This window comes from Medicago sativa, chromosome 7, assembly GCF_051527215.1.
Source record: "Medicago sativa cultivar Bolivia chromosome 7, Bolivia_mono, whole genome shotgun sequence".
In the NCBI taxonomy this organism is placed as follows: domain Eukaryota; kingdom Viridiplantae; phylum Streptophyta; class Magnoliopsida; order Fabales; family Fabaceae; genus Medicago; species Medicago sativa.
The window spans coordinates 63,739,696-63,764,310 of NC_140755.1; the positions used below are offsets into that span (position 1 = coordinate 63,739,696).

The following is a 24,615-nucleotide window of genomic DNA, read 5'->3' on the forward strand; positions in this document are numbered from 1 at the left end:
GTGAAGATAATGTTCAATGTATTTTCACTATATTGCATGAAACTTTTTATCTTGAAGAAAAAATTGAAAGATTAATTTACTAGTTGCGTTAGGAGTCTTACATTAGATAAAGTTTTAATGAAAAATGACTTTATAAGTGAGAGACATCTCTCACTCAACAAGTTCGTTTGGTAGCGTTGAATTGTGTTGTCAATTCATAGATTCTAATTGAATTTCTATTTTTGTGTACAAATACCAAATCTTCATGAGTATATAGAGAAAAGAGTAAAATTCTATTTATTATCAATCTATCCTTGTTTTAAAATATAATGATCAAGAACAATAACTATTCAAGAACATGAAAAAAACTTAAAAACATAACTATGCAGATTAAAAACACAAGTAATACTAAAATATTTAGTTCTTCACTATGACTAAAAACATAATCTTTGCAATTTTTTGACAGCAGCTTCAACTTCATTTCGGCATCCGAATTCCGGTCACTACGGCGGAGGACAGAAAGTGATAACATACCTTGGAGCCCTGCATCTATTAAGACTACTAGTATCATCATAAGCATAACTATAAGCCTTAGGGCAAATAGCCTTAAAGAGGTTAGCAAAAAGTGTAGGTTTACAAGTTTTAGGATCAGAATAATCTCCAGTGCAACAATATTTAGCAGATTGCATAGCCAAACAGGCACTTTTACAACCAACCACTTTCCCATTTCTCTTCACTTCAAGTGCTGATGGACAACAAACATTCAAATCAACTTCACAAGAAGCTATTCCACAACCAATTCCACCACCAATAGGTTTCATTGAAACAGGTAAATTGAAACCATCTACTAAGCTTACATCATAGAAATGTAATGGTGAAGATGAGGATCCTAATGTCATTTCAACAACTGTTGCAGGTGGAACTCCTCCTAGTCCTGCACATTGTAGTTTACCAAAGCAATCACCTGTTAGACAGTTACCGTTTCCGTCATTGTCGAAAGTGCAGCCTTGTCTTCCCCAAATTCTTCCTGACCATTTTTCTTGTACATCTAATACTACTTCGTCGCCGCTACCTAGATGAAATCCACCATCTTTTGGTGTTTGTTGCCCTGAGCCTCCTAGTATCCCTGGCCATACACTTTCTCCACAATTGTTCACTAGAATTAGTTGAGCACCATCTGCATCAAACAATATATAAATGTTTAGAAATGTAACGTTTAATACAAAAAGATTATATTCTTAGGTTGATATTTTAATTGTCTATGATTTGTTATGCATGTACATATAATATCAAATATTGATTTGTTTATTAACGGAGGACCGTCCATCCTAAGAGTTAAAACCAGGACCTCAAGAATTATACCACCGAGCTCAACCACTACACCATGTTTTCAGCGTTGCACATTTTACAAAGCTACTAGTATATATCTATATTTTACATGCATTATATATTAAAAAATATATTTTGGACCCCAAAATTTTGGAGGCCCCGCACTATAGAGTTGTTTGCACCTCCCCAAGGACGGCCCTAAAACTAGTCAAACATGATCTTGACTCTTAAAAACTAATAAACAGACACCTAAGACTCTTGGCCGTTGTCTTAATCTAATGGTTCACATTTGAGCTAAACAGAATTACAACACTATAAGAGGATTTGTATGGTCTAAAAAAATAGAATTTTATTATACCAAGTGTAATATAGTTTTTGCGTGTGGACATTTATTACAATTTACAAATAGAAAAATAATCCGATGTGGAAGAAGTGTTACCTATGAGTATGATGGAGCAAAAGGCCACCAAGTAGTAGAGAAGTGTGGAAGTTCTTGACATAGTTTCAGTTCAATATCAATCTCATCTAGTAAAAGATAAAGAGGCAATGCTACGTATTATATAGTGCATAAGTGATAGTGTGTGACAAGTGCTAACTTTTTTCTATATAAAAAAGCACAAGACGGTTTTGTAACTTCCATCTGTGACCATCACTAAGCTTTTTCCCTTTATTTTCTAGCCTTACTTTCACCTTTCTCTTTCATAATAACATAGGAGCATATATGCATTGCTTCTTCCTGGAGATTTCTTTTTCAAGTAAATGTTTCATTAAAATAATAAAATAGTTAACATAGCTATAAGCTATTTAAATAATTTGGATTTTTTTTAGACAACTTGCTAGAAAAATAAAGCAATAAAGAAGTATGTACCATGTGATATGAACTTTAGTTTGATTAGGGAATGTTCTTATCATAAACTTCAATAATATAGTATTAATTTCCAATTGGAAATTGATTAATACACTAAACAAATTTTGGCTTATGACATCAGCAATATCTGGTTCTATCTAAAAATGGAAAGGAACATAGCACACGTTACAAGATATTATGCCTTCTACTTTTTAAGCCTTGTAGCTTAAGATTTTCTTTTATTCTTAATGACACTTATGTGTATGATTTAAAAATTAAACAAAGTGGGTTGCATATAGTGACCGATAAAGCTTGATTAGAAGCGTAAACAGTAGTATTGCATATATCCCTAAAAAAAAAAGTAGTATTGCATATCTACTTTTGTTACAATAGTATTGGATATGTCTTTAATAACCAAAGAAATTAAGTTAAGGTTGTCTTAACATTTTGTGTTAATGTAGTTTTTTTATATAATTTTGTGATAAATTAATCAGAAAAAGCAAGCTCGTTCCTAGCATTTTATGGACCTTAGGCAAAGTTTGAGAAAATGACCCTTTATATAACATATCATTTTTTTTTTTTATAAATGGTGAATGAGATATGCATTAAGTATGGTAGTCACCATAATACGATGTTTTGAAACTCAACTATACTGACACTCCAAAACATCGCGTGTCAAATGCATCTCATCCTATATATTATTAATAAAAAATAATAACAAATTAAAGCAAAAAAATTGGGCGGGCCGAACTAAACCCAACAAAACTTAGTAAAACGATAATAGACATACGAAGCTTTATATAAAGTTCATAATCTGATTTGATGATTCAATTGATTTACTACCTCTAAAATTTCTCAAAGAGCTTTATTATCATTCGTCATCGTAAATCCATAATAATATTATAAAATACTCTTCTCTCATATCCTATAACATGAAAATATATTATCATTTGTCAATGGAAAATGATATGTTACTTATCCAAAATTACAAAAGACCAAATTTTTCGTCCCAAACATGAAACTTTAATGATGAAAGTCATATTATATTATGAAATCTAAATATAAATTCAAATTAGTTTCAATCTGAAACACCAAAAAAGAATCCTCAAAATATTAAACAAAAGTGGTCTATGGGGAGGAGTTGATATTTTGCATTTTACGTGTTGCTTCTGCGATTTATGTTTTACTTCTAAGTTGTGTTTTGGCTAATGAAACATTGGGGGGTGAAAAGGAAAGTGATGGGCTGGGGGGGTGTGAAAATGAAATGTTGTTGGGTTCTAAACAATAGGATGAAACAGTTGATGAGTTGAAGTTTGGTAAATGTTTGGACCATCTTTGCGCTTATTGCTATATACACCCCTTATAAACCAAGTATTGCTATATACGCCCCCCTTCATACATTTTTTTGGGCCCCCTACGGGAATCGGCCCTAAGTCGTTGCACCCTCGATCTATGCCTTGGGATGGCCATAGAAAAAAGTCTATATTGTTGAACGATTTCCACTTCTCATCTGATTTCGTTACAAATTTGTAAACAATAAATGATATTTGTACAACCAATTTGTAACAACTTTTGTGACAACTTTCTCTCTCATACTCAGACTATGTTTTTAATTTCTCTCTCTATTGTTTTGGTTTTCGTGTCAATACCTATTTTTCTTTGTAAATATATGGTTGTCTCAAAAGTTGTCATACAAATAGTTGTTTAAATAACACACCTCTTTATAAATATGATATTTAAAAAAGACAAATTACATCATCAACCTATCCAAATTCAAATTACATCAAAATAGACGTATGAATTGATTCAAGTGAAGCAAGAAAGGTGTGAACCAATTCACACCAAGTAAGACCGATTTGCAAGAAAAGTGTTATCTTTGACAAAAGCAAGGTGTTTAGAGTTGGGCTTTCATTTGAGTTTCATATACATTTATTTTCTAATAACCAATTTTAGTTCATTCTTTCATCATTTGAATTCAAAGTTATTCTTTTTTGGTAGTGAATTCAAAGTTATTCTATCAATTCTCTGAGTTACTCCATCTTTATTTTAAATATATATTTTTTGTATTATTTCATGTTTTTCAATTATTTAAACAACCCAACTATATCTTTCTAATATTCATATCAAAACTCTCAAATGGATCACATTAATCCTGCAATATACTTCAAATATATATTTTTACATTAATATATAAAATGTATAAACAAATTAATTCAATTATATCAAAATGCATTAAAAAGAAAATAACATATATTTAAAATAAGTCAAAATATCCAAATAAATAAAGAAAACTAAATTAAAAATATATATTGAATAACATAATATGTACTTCTGTAAAAAGAAAAGGTCACCCCACGATATGCACTTTAAGTTATACTATTTTTTTAATTAAAAATGATTTAGGAAATGGATGGCTCTACAAGGCAACGGTGGTAATGAGCCGTACTAGCTTATGTCTCAAATATCCAATATGCTCTTAAGGGTGTAGTGTTGAATTAGAATTTTAAGAGATTTTAAAAGTCAATTTCATAATTAAAGAATTTTGTGGTGTTTAATGCAAATAGGAAAATACTGTGAGCTATTACTGGAGAAGTATCCTTCATGCTAGATGTATTTTAAAGAAAGACTGCGATTAGACTGGGCAATGAAGAAAACATCAATATTTGGAAAGAAGCTAGCTTCTAGATCAAAATGGAAAGGCTATAGGGAGAGAAGCAATCCTGCTGCTACTATGATGATTATGTTGTAAAATTTAGGCATAAATTATCTCTACAAATAATAATCAAAATATAAATATAAGAATCAATTTATGTTAATGGAAATAATCAAGGGAGATTTCAAGGAAACTTATCTGTCTTGAGATTGTTGTAGAATTAGGTCACCGACACAACTCTAACAACATCTTTGATCATCAATTCAACAAGACGGCTACAAAATGAACAAACAATGAAACTAGTCTGAGACGTGCTGATCGCACTGTCCTTAAGGATTTTCCGCGTAATTATACGCTAATCCCCCAGAATTTAACAGACCCTTCTTGATTTAAAATCAAGGATTCAGAACTGACAAGAAGAAATATTTTCAAGAAGATGTAACCCAAAATTGTGCCTTAAACTCATCAAAATTATTCTCTGTTTGGTTCTGTATATATCTCATGAATATGAGGGGATGGTTTTTGTTATTTGTGTCTGCCAAAGAACCGGTTCTTAATTATGAGTAAAAAGCATTATCAATACCAATTAAAACACACGGTTACTGTTACGTTCAACAAAATTTAAGGTTTGAACCGTTATCCTACTACACATGCAAATCCCTTTTGACTTGGTAAATTAAAGCAAGAGAACATGCACTCAAAGGAATTATATAGGAAAATATGTTTAGACCAAGTTCAATATATGACTAAAGGGATTGGACCATGTTTAGTAAAATAATAATAATAATAATAATAATAATAATAATAATAATAATAATAAGTTTCTATTAAAAATATTTTTCAATATTTCTTAATTAAAAATATGGGACACAAAATATTTAAAACTTTTGAAATATATTCAAAATTTACAACAATCCCCCACATATTTCAAAAGTTTAAAATAAGTTAGAAAAAGGACTTATTGGGTTAACATCCTAGATGTGATGCATCATACTGGTGTAGCAAGCTATATGAACCAGCTCTAGAATGATAATACTTAACACACAGTGAAGTTGGTGTAGCAAGCTATATGAACCAAAATCACTTGATGTATGTTAGCGGTATACCATTCGCATCACACCCCCACAATTCTTGGCGATGTGGTGCGCGAATAGGTCGTGCGCGTGCCTGGATTATTTCATGAGTGCTCCAGAGATTTCGCCAAGATCTCATACAAGCGGCCCCAGTTGACAATCGCATAGGTGATTTCATCAAGTGTATGCTGCAAATCATACACCACCCATAAGGGATATGAAATTCATTAAAAGCTTTATAGGCTTATCCTCTCAATAATGCAGTGTCTAGCATTTCTTATACACGCCATAGAAAAGGGACGAAAACAAAAATTAATTAACTAATTTTTGGTGCTAGCAGAACTAATAATTGACTTGTTCTTACCCATATGAACCTTATTCATGGGATCTTCAATCACAAAGGTTGGGTTCCCATCACTTATTAATTTCGAGTGGCTTAAGTCCCAATCCCCTCGATGTACACAAATTTATTTCATCCCAAGGGGCTTTGTTTAGTAGCTACTTTCTACACAAATGATGAAACAATTTTCTTTCATCATATAAGATTGACTAAGACGTCTCTAAGTCAATCAACCTCATATATTTATCAAAGTCTATAACAATAAACTTGATCTCTATAATTATTTTTATACATGTCTGCTTACATTATTATTAAGCGACATCACTATCAATGTGGATAAATATAAATCTATTTGTAGATTTATTAATAGGTCTGCTTGAATGACTTCAAGCGACAACATTCCCACAATAAGTAAATTGTAATTATACATTTTGATTTAATCTCATTGAATTTCAATTTCAATTAACATCATTGCATTATTTTGATGCAATGGTTTATCTACTCTAAACAATATTTCATATATTATCAAACTGACTTCATTGATATACTTCATCAGGTCTACTTAGATAAGTTCTAAGCGACAAACCCCCACATTGAGCTCTAATCGACAAACCCCCACATTGAGAAAATATAACTCTTATGTATAGATTTATTTTACAGTTCTACTTGAATAATTTTCAAGTGACAACAGTTCCACAATGAAAAATAAATCTCATAAATATATGTTCTCATAAACAAATTTCATTAAACATCATTGCATTATTTTAATACAATGAATAATCCATAATATATTTTTATAATTTTCTCAATAACATATATTCGGGAGACATCTTATGAACTTACACAAAATATTAACACAAACTCAAAGCTACCCACATGATTCTCTTCATTATCAATTCTTCATATGCATCACTTTGAACGAGATAAGTTTGAGTTTCATTATGCCATAAAATTTCAAGCAAAATCATGAACCACATATACGATAATAATGCACCGAAGAAAAACTTAATATCACAACCATTTTTTTTTCCTTTTTGATAAATATAGCACAACATATTAAAGCCAAAAACAAAAGCCAATAAAAAATGATAACCATACAACTACCAAAAACACTAGCAGCACAACAAGGAAATTCACATTTGATCACAGTATACAAAAATGATCATAAGCAACCGTAACAATAACTTGCTCAATTAATCCAAAAAATTGAATAGTTGATAAACTTGTATACTTCTAATAATATAAAACCTCGATTGATATTTCACTGTAATCATTCAAAACAACAATTATGCAGTTTATTCCAGACTACAAAAGTCAATTTTTATCTAACAACCAAAAAATGAATCTATATATTAAGACATTCATTTATCCAAGTAATTATAAGTTGCAGAAAAATGGCACAAACAATTTCAAAAGTCAGATGTTCAAAGATGTGTATCACTATGAAAATTTACCAAAATAGTTAGTACACTTACCTTGCATTGTTATCATCAATAGGTTGAGCAACCTCATCATTTTCATTGGGAAGTTACCAACTTACCATCATCAAACTCAATGTAATGCTTTCTTTGATGATGAAACACGGCAGTCTCATTTTCATGCGCAATCTAGTGTCCAATATTCCAAATCTAATAACACATATCATAGTTATTAATGGAAATTGGATAGCAATTCGTGAGGTTGGAAAAAATTCGGAACCAATTTTGAACGTGAATCAAAAGGTCTAGTGTTTAGAAAAAGTTTGATAGAGATAATTTTTAAATTATGAAAATCCTTAAGATTGTTGTAAAATTTAGGCATAAATTATCTCTACAAATAATAATCAAAATATAAATATAAGAATCAATTTATGTTAATGGAAATAATCAAGGGAGAATTCAAGGAAACTTATCTGTCTTGAGATTGTTGTAGAATTAGGTCACCGACACAATTCTAACAACATCTTTGATCATCAATTCAACAAGACAGCTACAAAATGAACAAACAATGAAACTAGTTTGAGACGTGCTGATCGCACTGTCCTTAAGGATTTTCCGCGTAATTATACGCTAATCCCCCAGGATTTAACAGACCCTTCTTGATTTAAAATCAAGGATTCAGAACTGACAAGAAGAAATATTTTCAAGAAGATGTAACCCAGAATTGTGCCTTAAACTCATCAAAATTATTCTCTGTTTGGTTCTGTATATATCTCATGAATATGAGGGGATGGTTTTTGTTATTTGTGTCTGCCAAAGAACCAGTTCTTAATTATGAGTAAAAAGCATTATCAATACCAATTAAAACACACGGTTACTGTTCAACAAAATTTAAGGTTTGAACCGTTATCCTACTACACATGCAAATCCCTTTTGACTTGGTAAATTAAAGCAAGAGAACATGCACTCAAAGGAATTATATAGGAAAATATGTTTAGACCTAGTTCAATATATGACTAAAGGGATTGGACCATGTCTAGTAAAATAATAATAATAATAATAATAATAATAATAATAATAATAATAATAATAATAATAATAATAATAATAATAATAATAATAATAATAATAATAATAATAATAATAATAATAAGTTTCTATTAAAAATATTTTTCAATATTTCTTAATTAAAAATATGGGACACAATATTTGAAACTTTTGAAATATATTCAAAATTTACAACAGATTATGTCTTTGGTACCTATTTTCTTGTGATCGTGGTGTTTGGATGCTTTAAAAGGTGCAATTCGACACTCCATCCTTTAGAAGGAGCCGGAGAGGGACAAGAAGTTGAAGGACCAGAGAGATTATTATGAGAAATCAAGTTGTTGAAGATTTGAAATGTTTCAAATTTTTTTAGGAATGTGACCACTAAATTGGTTATGACTATGAGAAATCTCTCGGTTTCCTTAAATTAGTAAATTACCTAAAGAGGCAGGAATGCTTCCGGTCAAGAAATTATGATCCATGATGAGATTTTGAAGTCTAAAGAATCCGATTTTGAAGAAGCTACCACCCCATGAGTTAAGAATAGAACTTGAGAGATGACTATGTTGAAAAGATATGAAAGTGAGAGAATTAAGGATATTTAAGCTAGTTGGTATTGGACAAGAGAATGAATTGAAGCCAATAATGCTTATATTTTTTTTCAGAGGAGCATATATATTTAAAAAGTTAGAAGTCCCAAATTGAACAATGTTGTATGCTTTTGATTCTAGATATACTAGTGTCCAATAATGATTTATAAAAAGAAGAATGATAAAAGAGATTTTTCATGAAATTAGGCTAGGGATTTCCAATTATTCATTGATGTCAATGAATTCCAATTATTCATTGATGTCAATGAATAACTGAAATTAAATAAGATAATGTTATATCTTTTTAATTTTAACTAGCCTATTTCGTGTGAAATATATAAGATTATTTTTCGTGTTATACTTTATTTTTTGTGATATTGATTATAAAAATCTAACGTCAAGACGGGATGTCTGTCTTTATGTTTGTATTGATAATGTTATAAAAAGTCTATTCTTTTTAATTTTAACTAGCCTATTTCGTGTGAAATATATAAGATTATTTTTCGAGTTATACTTTATTTTTTGTGATATTGATTATAAAAATCTAACGTCAAGACGGGATGTCTGTCTTTATGTTTGTATTGGAAAAAAATTGATAAAATGGGTAAAACTAATTAAATAAATGAAGGATAAAATTGAAATAAAAAAATGTTACATCAAAAACAACAAAAAAAATTAGTGGTTAACAAATCATAAAAGAAAAAGGACGGCTCAGATTAGAACATGTAAGTCATTAAATGAACTATTATGTTTCGAGTAAATAGTCAATTACCCCCCTGAAATTGTAAGTTTCGTCAATTACCCCCCTGAAATTAACAAAACTTCAATTACCCCCCTGAAATTGCACAACGTTAATCAATTTACCCCCTCCGTCAAATTTTTCTGTTAGTCAACATGATGTTTTGCAAATACCCCCCTGAAGTTTTGCACTTATGTTCAAAATGCCTCCTGAACTTGAAAATTTATATATCTTTTTCTTATCCTTAAAAGTGATTGCATTATCACCAAATTGTGGAGCATATTAGCTAATTTTTGATGATATACAACCATATATTGGCAGTATGGTAGAACAAATTGACAGTATTTGGTAAACCCTACAATAATGTTCAAAAGGATGGTGCAATATATGCTACCATTTTCTGGATTCTATACATTCTTAGCTACCATTTTCTAATCATATTTGTAGGTAGTTAGTATTGTCTTAAGGTTGTTAGAAGTTGGAGCCTCGATTATGAATTCTTTAACTAGTCAAATTTTCATTGATTCACTTTCCTATTGCTAGAATTCCTTAATGTCGCAAACAGAGAGAAACCTCAATGTCTGTTTAGATAGAGTAATTTTAGTGAGTGGTGTGTTTTTAAGAAGTGCTTAAAATGATTGGGTTAAACTACATTGTTTGGATAATTAGTCCATATTAGCTAAGTTTTGTTTTACTATACTGCCAATATATGATTGTATACTGTCAAAACTTAGCTAATAAGTGCAAAACTTCAGGGGGGGGGGGGGTATTTGCAAAACGTCATGTTGACTAACAGAAAAATTTGACGGAGGGGGTAAATTGATTAACGTTGTGCAATTTGAGGGGGATAATTGAAGTTTTGTTAATTTCAAAAGGATAATTGACGAAAGTTACAATTTCAAGGGGTAATTGACTATTTACTCATTATGTTTCCATTACAGCTAATACTCTAATAATAGTCAAGAGGGATGTTATATGTCACGAGACATATGCTCGCAAATGCTTCACGAAAAGATATTTTCAATTGCCATATGCCTTTTTTCTTTACGTTCATGTGCCTTTTCTTTAAAGTTTATTATATAAATCATAAATAATCCTTTCCTAAAGATATCACAAAATAATAGAATTGAACATCCACCGCTACAAATATCATCTGAGGTACCTCATAGTTGATTTAAAAAATGGACAGGTGTTAAAGCACACACAACTCTAAATGTTAGAGAAGAGGTGGGAAGCTGACATGAAGGGTTGTGTAAGAAGATACCAATGGGTGAAAAAAACACAGGAAAGAAAAGAAAACGCAAATGACAGTCAATCACGATGCTTTCGTGAGAATATTGTTCGCTATATATAGTATTTTCCATATGTAAAAAGTAAATACGATAGGTGAGATGGCTTTCCAATGAAAAAACAAAAGTAATGTATGTAGTTTGTTAAGATATTTATGTCAAATAAAAAAAAACTAGTTTTGAAAAATATAATTTTTTTAAAATATTTTTAGACAAAAAGTGGAGTAGTAACAGCTACTACCACCAAATATATATAGATAAAAGCAAAACAAACAAAGAAGGGGGGAGACGGGACTAGGCCAAAACCCCCTCAGTTAATTGTAAACCTAAAGTTAGGCCATCCTAACTTGTTCTTTACAAAGGAATCCCTAAGAGGATCTGGGACAGTATGTCAAACAGTCCATTGATCTAAAGATAATCTAATGTTTACAAGACTATATGCACATTGGTTACCTGCTAGAGATACATTTGCAATAATACATGATATGGAGCTTATCCAGCTTATCTTCTTGCAATTGAACTTATTTGGTTTCTTGAACACCAAATAGCATTCATAATGTTGATGATAGCATAATTAAGGACCAATATGCATTGTAAATTAGAGAATTTATCACAGATGGACCAAATATTTTACATAGGTTGAAAATGAATAGTAGTGTTCAGAATAGTTGAGAGCCAACACCAAATATTCACAGCATAAGGACACACATTTATGTGGCATAAAGAACACATAGAAGGTATTAAACAACCTCTTTGATGGAGATTTTCATCCGTTGGAAGCTTGTCTAACAATAACTTCCAAACTAAAACAGTTTTTGAAGGAGGGACATCCTTATTCCAAACACATTTGGTCGAAGGTCGCTTGATATAACTGTGTTTCTTGATGGAGAAGGCGTCTTTCAATGGCAGCTTACTAAAAGTGGTGTGTTTCCAAATTAATTCATCATTTTTCTCCTTAATATGCAAGGTAACTTGAGTGACAAGATTAATCCCACACCAAGAATCAGTCCAAAAAGTAACTTGAAGCCCATTCTCTCTGATCCATTATTTTTTAGAGTGTAAAAGCTCCCACCAAAATTTCAAGTTGTAGCTTCATTAAGACATAACAATGATTTAATTCCTAGCTAGCCCCACTTCAACATAATCAAAGCAAGCCTTTTTCAAGGGCACGATGATTAATTTTCTTTTATTGATGTCACCACTCCAAATGAAGTTAATTTTGATCCACTTCTCAATTTCCTTTATCAAATATACAAGCCAAGAGTAGACATACATTGTGTGAAGCAACATGTTGTGCACAACTGATTTAGCTAGCTAGACTCTCCTTACAATAGAAAGAAGTATGCCTTCCAAGCAGCAAGATTAGCTATGATTTTATAAGCAATATGTTGAATAGCACTTGCTTTTGGCCTACCTTTAAAAATTGGAGCACCAAGATTTGTAAAAGGAAGTCTGCCTAGATTAGAGCCTAGCATGTTAACAATTTGATTCAATCTGTTTTATGTTATGCCATTTGAAAAATAGAAAAAAAAATTGAGAAGTATAAAAAATAATGATACAAAAATTGGGGGCACTGATACAAGTACACCTAATTGGGGGCACTTGACCCCACATGCTCTATTACTTTTACATAAATTTGTTAAGTAATTTTACTTTTTTACCATTAAAAATAAGTATTCTCCTCACAAAATATTACTAAATACTCCCTCTGTTCTTACATATAAACACTCATTTGATTACAAATTTATTCCTAAATATAAACCCCTTTTGAAATTACTAGATGCAATTATTTTTATTTTTCTAAACATACTCTTAATTAATACTACTAACTTGTCTTGAAATATGAAAAGTCAAATTTAATACACATACAAACAAAAGACAATTTGGTAATATTAACACATAAAATAAATTCTCTCTAAACTTTCTTTCTTCTTTGTTCATCGAGGAGAGGTGGTTTTAGATCATTTTTTGACCTATAATCACCTCTCAACATCTATTTTCTTTTTTCTTTCCATCTAAATAAGTGGTTTTCACATGTATCAAGTTTTTCCTTTTGTGTTTTTGTGATTTCGTCGTCTAAGTGTGGCGTTGTTTTGTTCGTCGTCATGTGCGGCGTTTGATTTTGCGTCTTATCGTGGTGTTCATTTAGTTCCTATTGAAAGATCGACATCAGTCAATTACAAATTCAACCAATGATTTGGGCGTCAACGTTGCAGATCCGGAAGTATGTGTATTTCGGTGAATTAGGTTTTATCATATTATTTGTAGGCATTTTACCGTTTTATGCTATTAACATGGGTGCTGTGAGTTTGTTCGCAGATTCACCCTTTACGTTTTCAGCGATGTTTGTATCTGATGTACTCTATTGATTTGAATGAACGAATATCGTTTTGTATTTGTCAACAAAAAAAAATAGACACATTAATTGCACTAACTATCTTTCTTAAGAAATGTGAAAAAACAAAAGGTGCTTAGATATAGGGACGAATGGAATAATTTTTTGTGAAGAAATTAATATGCAACAGTATGAAAGATAATTAATATTATTTTTTTTGAGGTAAAAGATAATTAATATTATTGAATAATTGATTGTTGACATACACATAAAAATATATTCGACAATACTCAAAATCACATAATTTTTGTAGTCTCTGCTATTCTAGTCTCTGCTATTTTGGTGATAATAATATCACTTATTTTTTAATGAAAATTATTATAGTATATGATTTTAGCAAAAAAAAAATTAGTATATTATTTTGCCCCCATTTAACAATATTTCTGGATCCGTCCCTGTTCATCATGTGACAAAAAAAGCATAAAGATAAAACTTAATTGAAAAACTTTTGACTAATACAAAGATTGATTTAAAATATTAATAGAGTCGAGATTAAATTGATAGTAAACATTCGAGAATTAATTTGGTGGTCTCCTCTAAAAAAACTATACATTCAATTTTTTTACATCCTTTAAAAAAAAAAAAAAAATTTACATAAATGAATTGGTCTTGTATTGTACCAAAACACTAGCTCAACCTAAGAATTTGCCACACCTAAACAAAGCAACAAACTCATTTGAATCAATCCTAAACCTAGGGGAAGAAAAGAAACTCGTCTTCTTCTAAACCCTCACTCTAAACCCATCTCAATCGCATCACATTCCTAACACCACCATTCTTCTCTCAAACCCCTCAATCCTTCAACCAACAATGTTTCGCATAGCTTCAAAACTCTCATCAAGAGTTTCTCCAAGAGCTCTTGTTTCTCTCACATCAAAACCCTCTCCCATTTCATTCAGATCATTCAACACTGGTTTGGCCTTGGACAAAAGTTTAGCTGTTGATGATGTTGTTCGGATGAGTGAATATGCTTTACGACAAGCTAGGTCTGAAAAATCAGGTCAGAAAAAAATTCAATTTTTTTTTTTTTTATCAAAATTGTGTTTTTTGATGACCCTTTTGTTTGTTTTGTTCAAAACTAACATCGTTTTTGTTTTTTTTATTAGGTTTTTTGATGACCCTTTTGTGTGTTTTGTTCAAAGTTAACGTTTTTTTGGTTTTTTTGATGACTCTTTTGTGTGTTTTGTTGAAAGCTAACATCTTTTTGGTTTTGATTTTTGGGTTTGTTTGTTTTTGTGTGAATAGTTGGATCATATGGCATGGGTTATTTGGTGTTGAAGCATTGTCTTACTACTGAGTTAACTGAAGGAAATGACCCAAAACATGAGAATTCCAAAGGAATTGCTTTGCTTACTATGTCTACATTGTTTAGTGAGAGGTTATTTCTTTGAGATTGGTCTCTTAATTTTCATTTTTGAGCTAAATTTTGTGGTTGGTTGTTAAAACTCATTAGATATATGTTTTTCATTTAATTTTGTTAGAGGAGATTATGATGATGCAATTGAGCAGCTCAATGGTGTTCAAGAATTGAGTAATTCTTACTTGGGAATCAGAGGTAAATTCTTTTGAACATCTTTTGTTGCTTACTGCATTCGCTAGAGTTTTTGTTTTTATTTTTAGTGAGGATTTTTTTTGTGTTTTTTAAGTTGTATCTTGGTTTCTTGTTGTAGTTGCTGCATATGAAGCTCAGGCAGGACTTCATCTAGAGTTGGAACAGGTTGATATCTGTTAGTTGATGTAAATTACTTGGCCGCTTTTTTACAGAACACTTGTGTTTATTTACATATTTTTTTCAAACATAGGATGATATGGCATCTGCGGTGGCTGATAAATGTATTGAGCTTGTGGAGAACGAGAAAACAGAAGATTATGAAGCTCTAAATGTTCGTGCTAGAGCGATTAAAGGGCTGGTTGAACTTGTGAAGGGAGATATTAAGTCAGGTAGTGCTAAATGCTGGTAATTGCCTATTTGTTTTCAATTTATTGCTGATTTGTGACAAATGCTTATTATGTATGCTCCTGTTGCAGCTGAACCTTTCTTTGACAAAGCTCTCCGCATATGCGATGGTAACTTTCTTTCTGTGGTACTGTATCAGTCATTCTTCGACCGTGGATTGATGTTTTGTAAATTGTAATGTAGGCACTGCTGCTCTTTCGTATGCGGAGTTCCAACAAACTAGGCAGAACTACTCAATGGCAAAAGAGATTTACCAGAATGTTTTAGTAGGAGCCACTGAACTTAAAGAGAGGGGCAATGTATACTTAGGAGGTGGTAACATGAGCATGGAGGGTTTAATGATGCAAGCCATGTGCGCTTTAGGACAGCTTGAATCACATTTGGGGTAGGCTTCATGGTTTTTGTATGGTTTTCCTTACGAAATGTTCGTTTTTAATTTTTATGTCGTCAAACATGCTATATCGGTAATAATTAATAACTTTTGTTTTAGGAACTTCCGTAATGCAGAGGAGCTTTTGACAAAGGCACTGACTAAGGCAGATCAGATCTATGGTGACTTGTCTATTCTTTTGATCTGTTACTGTTACCTGAACTCAATTTAAAAGTTCATACTGCATTATCACTGAGCCTGGTTGTGGCATACTGTTCCTAATGTCTTGTTGTTCTGTATTTGTTGCAGGCGAAAAACATCCCAAGCTGGGTGCTGTCTTAACAAATATGGCTCTTATGTATAGGCGTAAAGCGATTGAGCAGAAGTCAAGTTCGCTTGTGGTTCAAGAGGTTAGAACTCTCTGAATGTTGAGTTTTTAACGAATATAGTTTGTTAAAAACATCTAGTGCCATTTGTTTTATGATAGATTTTTTTTTTCATAAATATTAAAGAGGGATTATTTACTAACAAGTTGTTAGGACTGAAAATGTGAATGTGGGACCAAAAGGAAAAATGGTACAGCAGTTGCCCAAGCGGCACTGTGTGCATAATTTTATTAGGAAAATATAGGAATGTGGAGCGTGGAATGCGATTTGGCAGAGGGGGAGTCTATTGTGTGACTTGTTTTCAATATAAGGGAATGTGAGGGTATCATTCATCATCTGTTCACTTACAAACTGTTAAAATTAAGAATCTTTAGATATTCCTCTAATGGTACAACTCTAGATTGATTGTTATTACTCCTAGAGTATGCAACTTCCTAGGCTGGTGTTTACTCATTAAGCATTCAATGTATTTATTGTAAAACCATTATAAATACAAGGTGTGTGATCTCATTATAGACACACATAATACACATAGTTTACATTCTTTTACAGGAACCTTGTGGGTTGGTCAGAGAGAGGAAAGCCTCTCCTCTGAGGAGCTTTGGCTTTGGGGGGCTATAGGGGTTTAGTTCTGTAATACAAATATTTTCAAGTACTATTATAACATTAAAACTTCTCATGGAACATCAAAACTAAGAATGTCTTGTCCCTGTGAGCTTAGCCCAGTTGGTAGGGTTTGCAATTGCATTATATATGCCAGGTCCGGGGTTCGAACCCCGGACTCCTTACTTATTCACCACCATAAAAAGGTGAATTTCTAGCCACTAGGCTACTTGACAAAAAAAAAAAAAAAAACTAAGAATGTCTCACTTGAAATTTTTAGCATTGCCATGCTTTTTTTGATGCCCCACCTATAATTTTTATTGCAATTCAATTAGTAATTGTAACTGGAAAATCATTGACAGGGTCTCTACAGAAGAGTTTCAGAGATTTTTAAGTTTCCACCACCTGAAACTGAACCTGAAGGTAATATTATTGTGCCGCTTGGTTACCTTATATGCCCACTTATTATGTATTATCTATATCTATAAGATATGTACGCAATGAGTCAAGGTTGTCAATTGTAGTTTATAGCAGCAGTGCATTATGGTTGGTGGCCGCTTAGAGATCTCAGTTTGTAGAACGCTATTGCACTGTGCTGGTGTTTCATTGCCACAACCATGTCCATTTGTGGCCATTTGTGTCGCTTTTGTGACTTTCCAACACTTATTTTTTTAGATTTTCATCATTCCCTGACATTTGGTGTCAGATAATTGGAAACTGTCCTCAACCCCAACAGACACACACACACACGCACTTCTTCTTAGTTCACTTTAATCATACTCAATCCCCTGTTCTGTTTTTCTAGACTAAGGTTTTTAAAATTTTAACTATGAGTGTCTTTAATTTTGGGAAACTTTCATATTTGAGAGCATATTTATACATAAAACATAAGGTATTTATTTTAGATATATAATCTTTGGTATAGAAGCCCTCTCATCACCTGCTATCTCTCAATTGCGTTTTTATGGGTCTATTATATGGATGAAATGATACCATAATGTTTATCATGGACTATATCTACATGTATATCTTTAATTTTAGATCTCTCTTGTTAGTTAGGCCTATATATATGTTTCTCTGGTTTCTCTTTGCTTCTAAATATTCGAACATTTTCATAGCATCTCTAACTATAACAGGTCATCTTCACACACGCCCACACCACTTGACACAAGCTTTACCATTTTTTCTACAATTGGAGCTATCTCAACTTTTTCTCCGCCATTTATTTATTTCAGTACTGAAACCTAACTTTCTGTGTAGGTGCTGCTGCTGCTGCTAAACCAACGGTAAAGAGAAATGATATAGTGGCTCTTGCAAGCGGTATGATGAATTCTTTGATCCTTTATAATCTATGATCACTGTGTTACCGATGAGTGATAATTATGCATGTCACAATGAATGTACAAATAAAATAATTTCTTAAATCAAGTAGAATTTCTCTTTCATAAATATCAAATGGTAACAATTATAGCCACTATAGTTCGATATATATCTTACTGTATATGGTATAGGAGAAATGCTTAGGTGTGAGTTGCGTACTATATGTAATTCAGATTGCCTACAAGCATAAAGACATGCTTTAGTAAGGTGGCTCATACAATGTTACATTTATTTCGCAGTGAACCACCACTTTAGTCTATGAAATTTCAGGGGCCGAACAATTTGGTTTTTGAAATCAACAAAATTCCAAAAGATCATTAAATTGAAAATCCTGGATCAAGTTGGTCATTTTGGGTTGGTTAATTTAGTCCCTGAAATTTTCTTGAATAAAATAATGTGATTGAGAATTTTCAATTTCCTTGTACATTTTAAAATTTGTTAATTTTCGAGACTAAATCACCCGATCCATATAATTTTGCGACTAAATAAACTATTCACTCTTTTGTGGAGGGCCTATGTTAGGTAGTACTTACCTAAAAATTCCTGGTGGCTTAATCAGTTATTTATTTTGATGTTGTATAATGAACTGGAATTTTTAAATTCATCTTCTGTATTCGTATGACATCGTCCATAACAGTGATTATATTTATGACGTGATCAATTCTAAGGCTCATTCTATGCATTTGTAACTTTATCTTGACAAGTCTTGTATATTGACATCAAAATTGACTAGTTGCTCAATATCGTAGGTGGGTATGCAGAACTACTCAGTGTCCAAGAAAATCGACAGAGTGAAGGAGAAAAGATGAAGAAATTATCCGACTCTTTATGGAAAAACAGCAGGATGTCTCTGGATGATTTTCTAGGAAATACAGAAGCAAGTGTATGTCCAGTTGTCGATTGTCGTATTTGCAGGCTTCTGTGAATTGATCCATCTTCTGCTGCTTATCTTGCTGCTGAAGGTTTAGGTTGAACTAATGATTAATGAAAAAAATGAGCTAATTTTGTTGAAAATTAGTTCATAGTGAGTGGTTCTTGTAGTTAAAATGTTATGATGGCATATACTATGGTATCCATTGTCATGTACATAACATTTCTAAGGACACGAAAAGTGGTGACTATGGTGAAGCAGCAGATAAATTCTTTATGGAAGTAGTAATATCCATTGTTGGATATATTAGTACTTTAATCAATGGATTAGGTTTATTATTGAGAACTTGTTAAAATTCAAAGTTTCAAAGTATGGTTAATTACCAGTTTATTTTGAGTCAAAGGATTTAAAATTGAAATCCCTCGTTCATTCTTAGTTTCTCAATCAACAGACCACTAAAAACAAAAAAATGTGCAATTTCTCTCCAAACCTTCAGCTTCAGGTGGAAACAGTAACAATTTAACCACTCAGATTGAGCAATCTGCAATTTCGACGCCATTCAAAGGCAATTTGGATTCAAATGCAAACAAGACTCAAATCCTCAACAACTTTTCTTTGCTATAAGCAGGGCTTCAAGAACTTTACGTATAGTTATGTCTCTGTTATCAATAACTATAGGATATGTACACAATCAATAATGAATCCTATTTAAATATATACAGAAACCTAACTTTTGCTGCACCAACGGTAGATAGAAGTGATGTACTGGCTCTTGTAAGCGGTAAGATGGATTCTTTGATCCTTTATAATCTATGGTTAATTGGTTGTGTTATCGACGAGTGATAATTATGCATTTCCTAATGATTGTGGGAATAAAAAGATGAATTCATAAATCAAATTGTCTACAACAAGGGTAAAGGCAACTAGCCAGTACAGATTGATGCATGTCTTATTGTATGTGGTATAGAAGAAATGCTTTTATGGGCTTTACCTTATACTTCAATTGTCTACAACAAGGGTAAAGGTATTCTTTACCTAGGACTTTGGTCAATTTCCTCTCAAATTGTTTCAAACAAACTAATGTGGTTGAAATGATTTAATTTCGGCTATCATTTTAGAAGTATGAGTATCATGTTGAATGGAAAATTTGAAAGTCATCACTGCATTCGTTGCTAACATATGAAGTCGTCCGTGATAGTGATTATGATCTGTTCAATTGTAGTGCTCATTCTATGCATCCTGATAACTTAATCTTACATGTGCATATGCAGAATTACTGAAATGTCAAAGTTGAACGAGTGGAGGAGAAAAGATGAAGAGCTTGTCTGAGTCTTTAGCACAAACAGAACTTCTGATGTTATTTAGTGGTTGGTTTATTGCATTTGAAGGTTTTGCAGGTTATTTCTTTGTTTACCCTTTTAATTTACTGAATAATAATTGTAAACTCGTTCGTCTACTCAAAATAGATACAAACTTGGACGCAATTAAGTATATACAAAATCAAAACAAAAAAAGTTTAATGAGAAAAATGCTTTCATGTAACTATTAAACCATTTACTCAAACATGATTTCTATATTTAGACAACAAACTATCTTTAATCCATTTTAACAAAATCTATGACATTACAAAATCCAAATGCACCAATTAAGCATTAATTTCACGTACGTTTTAAAATCAACGACCACCAGAGAGAACGGACTCAGCAATAGACACAGAAGCATCTGTCACTGTCTTGTCCTCAACACATTCTTGGTACCCAAAAGTTAAACCGGAAGAAGATAAACTAAGCGAAGACAAATCTGGCAAAGGTATATCCCTCTCCAAATACTGCACAACTTGCCGCATACTTGGTCTAACCAAAGGCTCTGAATGCGAACACAACAAGCCAAGTTTCAACACCAATTCCACCTCATCAGACACATAATCTGTTCCTAAATATACATCTTTTGCCTCAAGAATCTCAGCTCTTTTCCAACATTCAAACACACAATCAACTAGAATTAGACTCTCATATTCTCCTACACGACCTATAGGCCTCCTACCACAAACAACCTCAAGAAGAAATGCACCAAAAGAAAACACATCAGAAAATTTAGTAGCCTTACCTGTTCTGATATGTTCAGGAGCAAGATAACCAATAGTTCCAGCCAAATGAGTTGTGTGAGGATCAGCACCATGGTCATGCAACCTTGAAAGACCAAAATCTCCCAATCTAGCATTAAATTTCGAATCTAACAACACATTACTAGCTTTTATGTCTCTATGAATCACAACTTTCTCCCATTCTTCATGTAGGTAAACCAAACCTGAAGCAACACCTTTAATGATTCTAAATCTTTGACTCCAATTCAACCTCACTTTTGGTTGGTTATATAGATAGTTGTCTAAACTTCCATTCGGCATGTAATCATAAACCAAAAGTAACTCCCTTTTTCGCCTGCAATAGCCATGAAGTTGAACAAGATTCCTGTGTCGAAGACGGCCGATACTGACAATTTCCGACACAAATTCCCTCATCCCTTGTCTTGATTCATTAGACACCCTTTTCACAGCAACCTCAAGTTTGGAACTTGGTATCACACCTTTGTAAACTCTACCAAATCCACCAACTCCCAGTAGCCCCTTTTCCCTGAATCCATTTGTGGCAAAGTATAGATCTTTGAACTTAAATCTATGTGGGCCATATTCATGTTCCCAATCTTCAAGAATCTCAGCAAACTTCTTCCGTTTGATATAATACATAACCCCTAATGTTATCATGAATACCAAACTCAGCAAAATCAAAGGCAACCCAACAGTTAAATATTTTGACTTTTTTTTCTCATCAAATATTCCTGGCTCAGTAGCAAATCTACTTATATCAGGAAGTTCAGAGATTTTAAGGTTTTGAGCTTGACCATTAACCCTAAAACTCCAACCAAAAACATAATGAAAACCTGTTAATATCCCTGTTGAAGATGAGAATCCAACATACATAGTACTGTTAAGAATTGGAGAAAGATCTTTGGTCATTGATAACGAAGGTCGTGTTGGTTTAACAACATTAAAACCAACACTAATTGGAGCTAAAGTAACATCAATGTTTTTTTTCACTCCATCATATTCAATCCATACCTGCATAGGATATCCACTGGAAAGGGATAAATCCTTGAATCGACCATTATTATCATAATATCCTGCAGGAGTTGAATTAGCTGATTTTAAATCATTGATATCAATTCCAACATGGTTGTTATTGATATGACCTATCTCAAAATCTTGAGCAGTGTCAAACTCAACACCAAAAACATGGTTGCTACTGTTTCCATTGTTGGAATTGTTAAAGAGACCAAGGTATTGATTTGGTAGTGAATTTGGTAGCCCTTTTGTAGGAGAAATAACAAAAACAATTCCATGACCACCATAAGCTTCATATTGGGGTCTTATGGCAAATACAAAAGTAGTTGAAAAAGAAAACACACTTTCGCTGGAAGTGTTTTTGAAAACTATAGGATATGGATAGAAAGCATGTCCTTTGGCTCTTTCTGTATCACTGGTGAGTCTTAGTAAGCCAGTTGAGGTTAACTCAGCAATACCATCAAGATATAAATTTGATGATTGGAAACCATCATATATGAAACTGTTGTCTTCACTTGCTACCAATGTAACATGAAAAAATAACATAAACACAAGTTTGATGAACATGATTATAGTTTGTGAATGAACAATGCTTGTGTAGTTCTGTTCGATGTTTATTATTTATTATTTGTAAGATTTTGTCCTAAGTGAAGAAAAAATTGCAAGTCTAATTTGGATCCTACTAAGAAATGTCCTGGAACCTAGCTTAGCTAGAATTATCACCAAAAGAAACATCAAATGGTTACTAAAGTTTCATATCTCATTTGGGTCCTACTAAGAAATGTCTCATTTAGTTTAGTAAAATTGAATTTTTGTGTAACTCATTTGGGACCATTTGAATAGTTGTGCACATTTGAACCACCATTTTTTTCCCCAACTGCACATTTTCAATGTTTACGTATTGAGTGTTTGATGCTAAATTGAATATGTGAAATTAAAACATCAATGTCGTCTAATTTCTTCAAATAAGCATAGTTTTTTTTATTTTTAATTTCACACTTTAAATGTATGGATTTGACCGGTTACTATTGATTATCTAAGTCTATGATTTGTTTGGTTGTTAAGAAAATGATGAATGAATATGTTGTGGAAGGATGGATAAAGATAATGTTGGTTTTCTGTCAAAATTTCATATTTTTCTTCATGGAAAAGTCGTAGGCCATTTCAAGTCAGCCTGTTCCATCGGTCATATGTGCTGGCAAGCTGCGGGGAGATGGAGGTAAATCACGAGGCAATTTACTCGGGATTGACAGCTATAAAATTCAGTTTTTGACATATTTGTTGAGCAATCTTTCTACTCTAAAAGAGAGAATTTTTAAGGAATTTAGAGGTTTAGAGTAACCTTAAAAAGTAACTTAATAACAGAACTTTGTTCTCCAAAAACATTACTGTCTTTTCAATTTTCTGGTTATTCTTCATTTCTTCTCCACCACTTTTCTTATGGTGTTATTATGGGACTTTTTCACACATGCCCACACCACCTAAAATGAGCTGACCATTTTTTCTGCAATGGAGCCATCTCAACCTTTTCTCTACTGTTTATTTAATTCAGGGTTAAAAACTATGTAATGGACTAATTGTAAAACCTAAATTTCTCTTTTAGGTGCTGCACTGTCTGTAAAGAGAAGTGACATATTGGCTCTTGCTATAGGTATGATGAACTCTTCGATCCTCTAAAATAAATGATTGGTTGATTATGTCATTGACGGGTTATAATTCTGCATGTCATAATGAATGTTTGAATAAAATGATATGCTTAAATCGAGTAGAACTTCTGTTTCATGAATGGTGCTTCAACTGTTTTACATGCACTCAGGCATTCTTTAGAGCCAAGTGCATTTCAAATATGGCTCAATAAATGTTACAGGGGTCGAAATTTTTAACGTTAGTCCTCGGTAAAGAGAAATGATATTGTGGCTCTTGCAAGTGGTATGATGGATTCTTTGATCCTTTATAATCTATGATGACTGTGTTATCGATGAATGAGTGATAATTATGCATGTCACAATGAATATACAAATAAAATGATTTCTTAAATCAAGTAGAATTTCTCTTTCATAAATATCAAATGGTAACAATTATAGCCACTACAGATCGATACATATCTTACTGCATATGGTATAGGAGAAATGCTTAGGTGGGAATTGTGTACTAGGTAATTCAAATTGTCTACAAGCATAAAGACATTCTTTAGTAATGTGGCTCATACAATGTTACATTTTTTTTCACAG

At 32.2% G+C, this 24,615-nt stretch overlaps 2 protein-coding genes and 1 pseudogene across 8 annotated transcripts in view; 1 reads left to right on the forward strand and 2 right to left on the reverse strand.

Moving 5' to 3' along the window:
- Window positions 1–253: 253 nt before the first annotated feature.
- On the reverse strand, window positions 254–1,944 carry LOC146907584 (Pathogenesis-related thaumatin superfamily protein). The gene is made up of 2 exons (XM_085727255.1): window positions 1,748–1,944; window positions 254–1,156 (listed from the first exon to the last, which is right to left on the reverse strand). The coding sequence occupies exons 1-2, from the start codon at window positions 1,806–1,808 to the stop codon at window positions 483–485; spliced, it is 735 nt and encodes a 244-aa protein (XP_085583381.1). The 5' UTR covers window positions 1,809–1,944; the 3' UTR covers window positions 254–482.
- Window positions 1,945–14,317: 12,373 nt separating this feature from the next.
- The window catches only part of LOC146907585 (uncharacterized), a 34,010-nt gene continuing 23,712 nt past the window's right edge, over window positions 14,318–24,615 (forward strand). For 2 of the 6 annotated variants that reach the window (XM_085726989.1, XM_085726994.1), the window contains exons 1-11: window positions 14,318–14,699; window positions 14,945–15,077; window positions 15,181–15,254; window positions 15,370–15,416; window positions 15,502–15,640; window positions 15,728–15,766; window positions 15,840–16,041; window positions 16,147–16,208; window positions 16,336–16,436; window positions 17,378–17,439; window positions 18,280–18,335. In XM_085726989.1, the coding sequence (XP_085583115.1) occupies window positions 14,510–14,699; window positions 14,945–15,077; window positions 15,181–15,254; window positions 15,370–15,416; window positions 15,502–15,640; window positions 15,728–15,766; window positions 15,840–16,041; window positions 16,147–16,208; window positions 16,336–16,436; window positions 17,378–17,439; window positions 18,280–18,335 (1,105 nt within the window). In that variant the 5' untranslated portion in view covers window positions 14,318–14,509. Of the gene's footprint in view, window positions 14,700–14,944; window positions 15,078–15,180; window positions 15,255–15,369; window positions 15,417–15,501; window positions 15,641–15,727; window positions 15,767–15,839; window positions 16,042–16,146; window positions 16,209–16,335; window positions 16,437–17,377; window positions 17,440–18,275; window positions 18,336–19,144; window positions 19,655–24,615 lie in introns of those variants that run through there. The other 4 variants (XM_085726988.1, XM_085726991.1, XM_085726992.1 and 1 more) reach the window with 3 other exon arrangements.
- LOC146907586 (L-type lectin-domain containing receptor kinase IV.1 pseudogene) lies at window positions 20,782–23,398 on the reverse strand (annotated as a pseudogene). Its single transcript, XR_015019287.1, has one exon. The product of XR_015019287.1 is annotated as an L-type lectin-domain containing receptor kinase IV.1 pseudogene (transcript).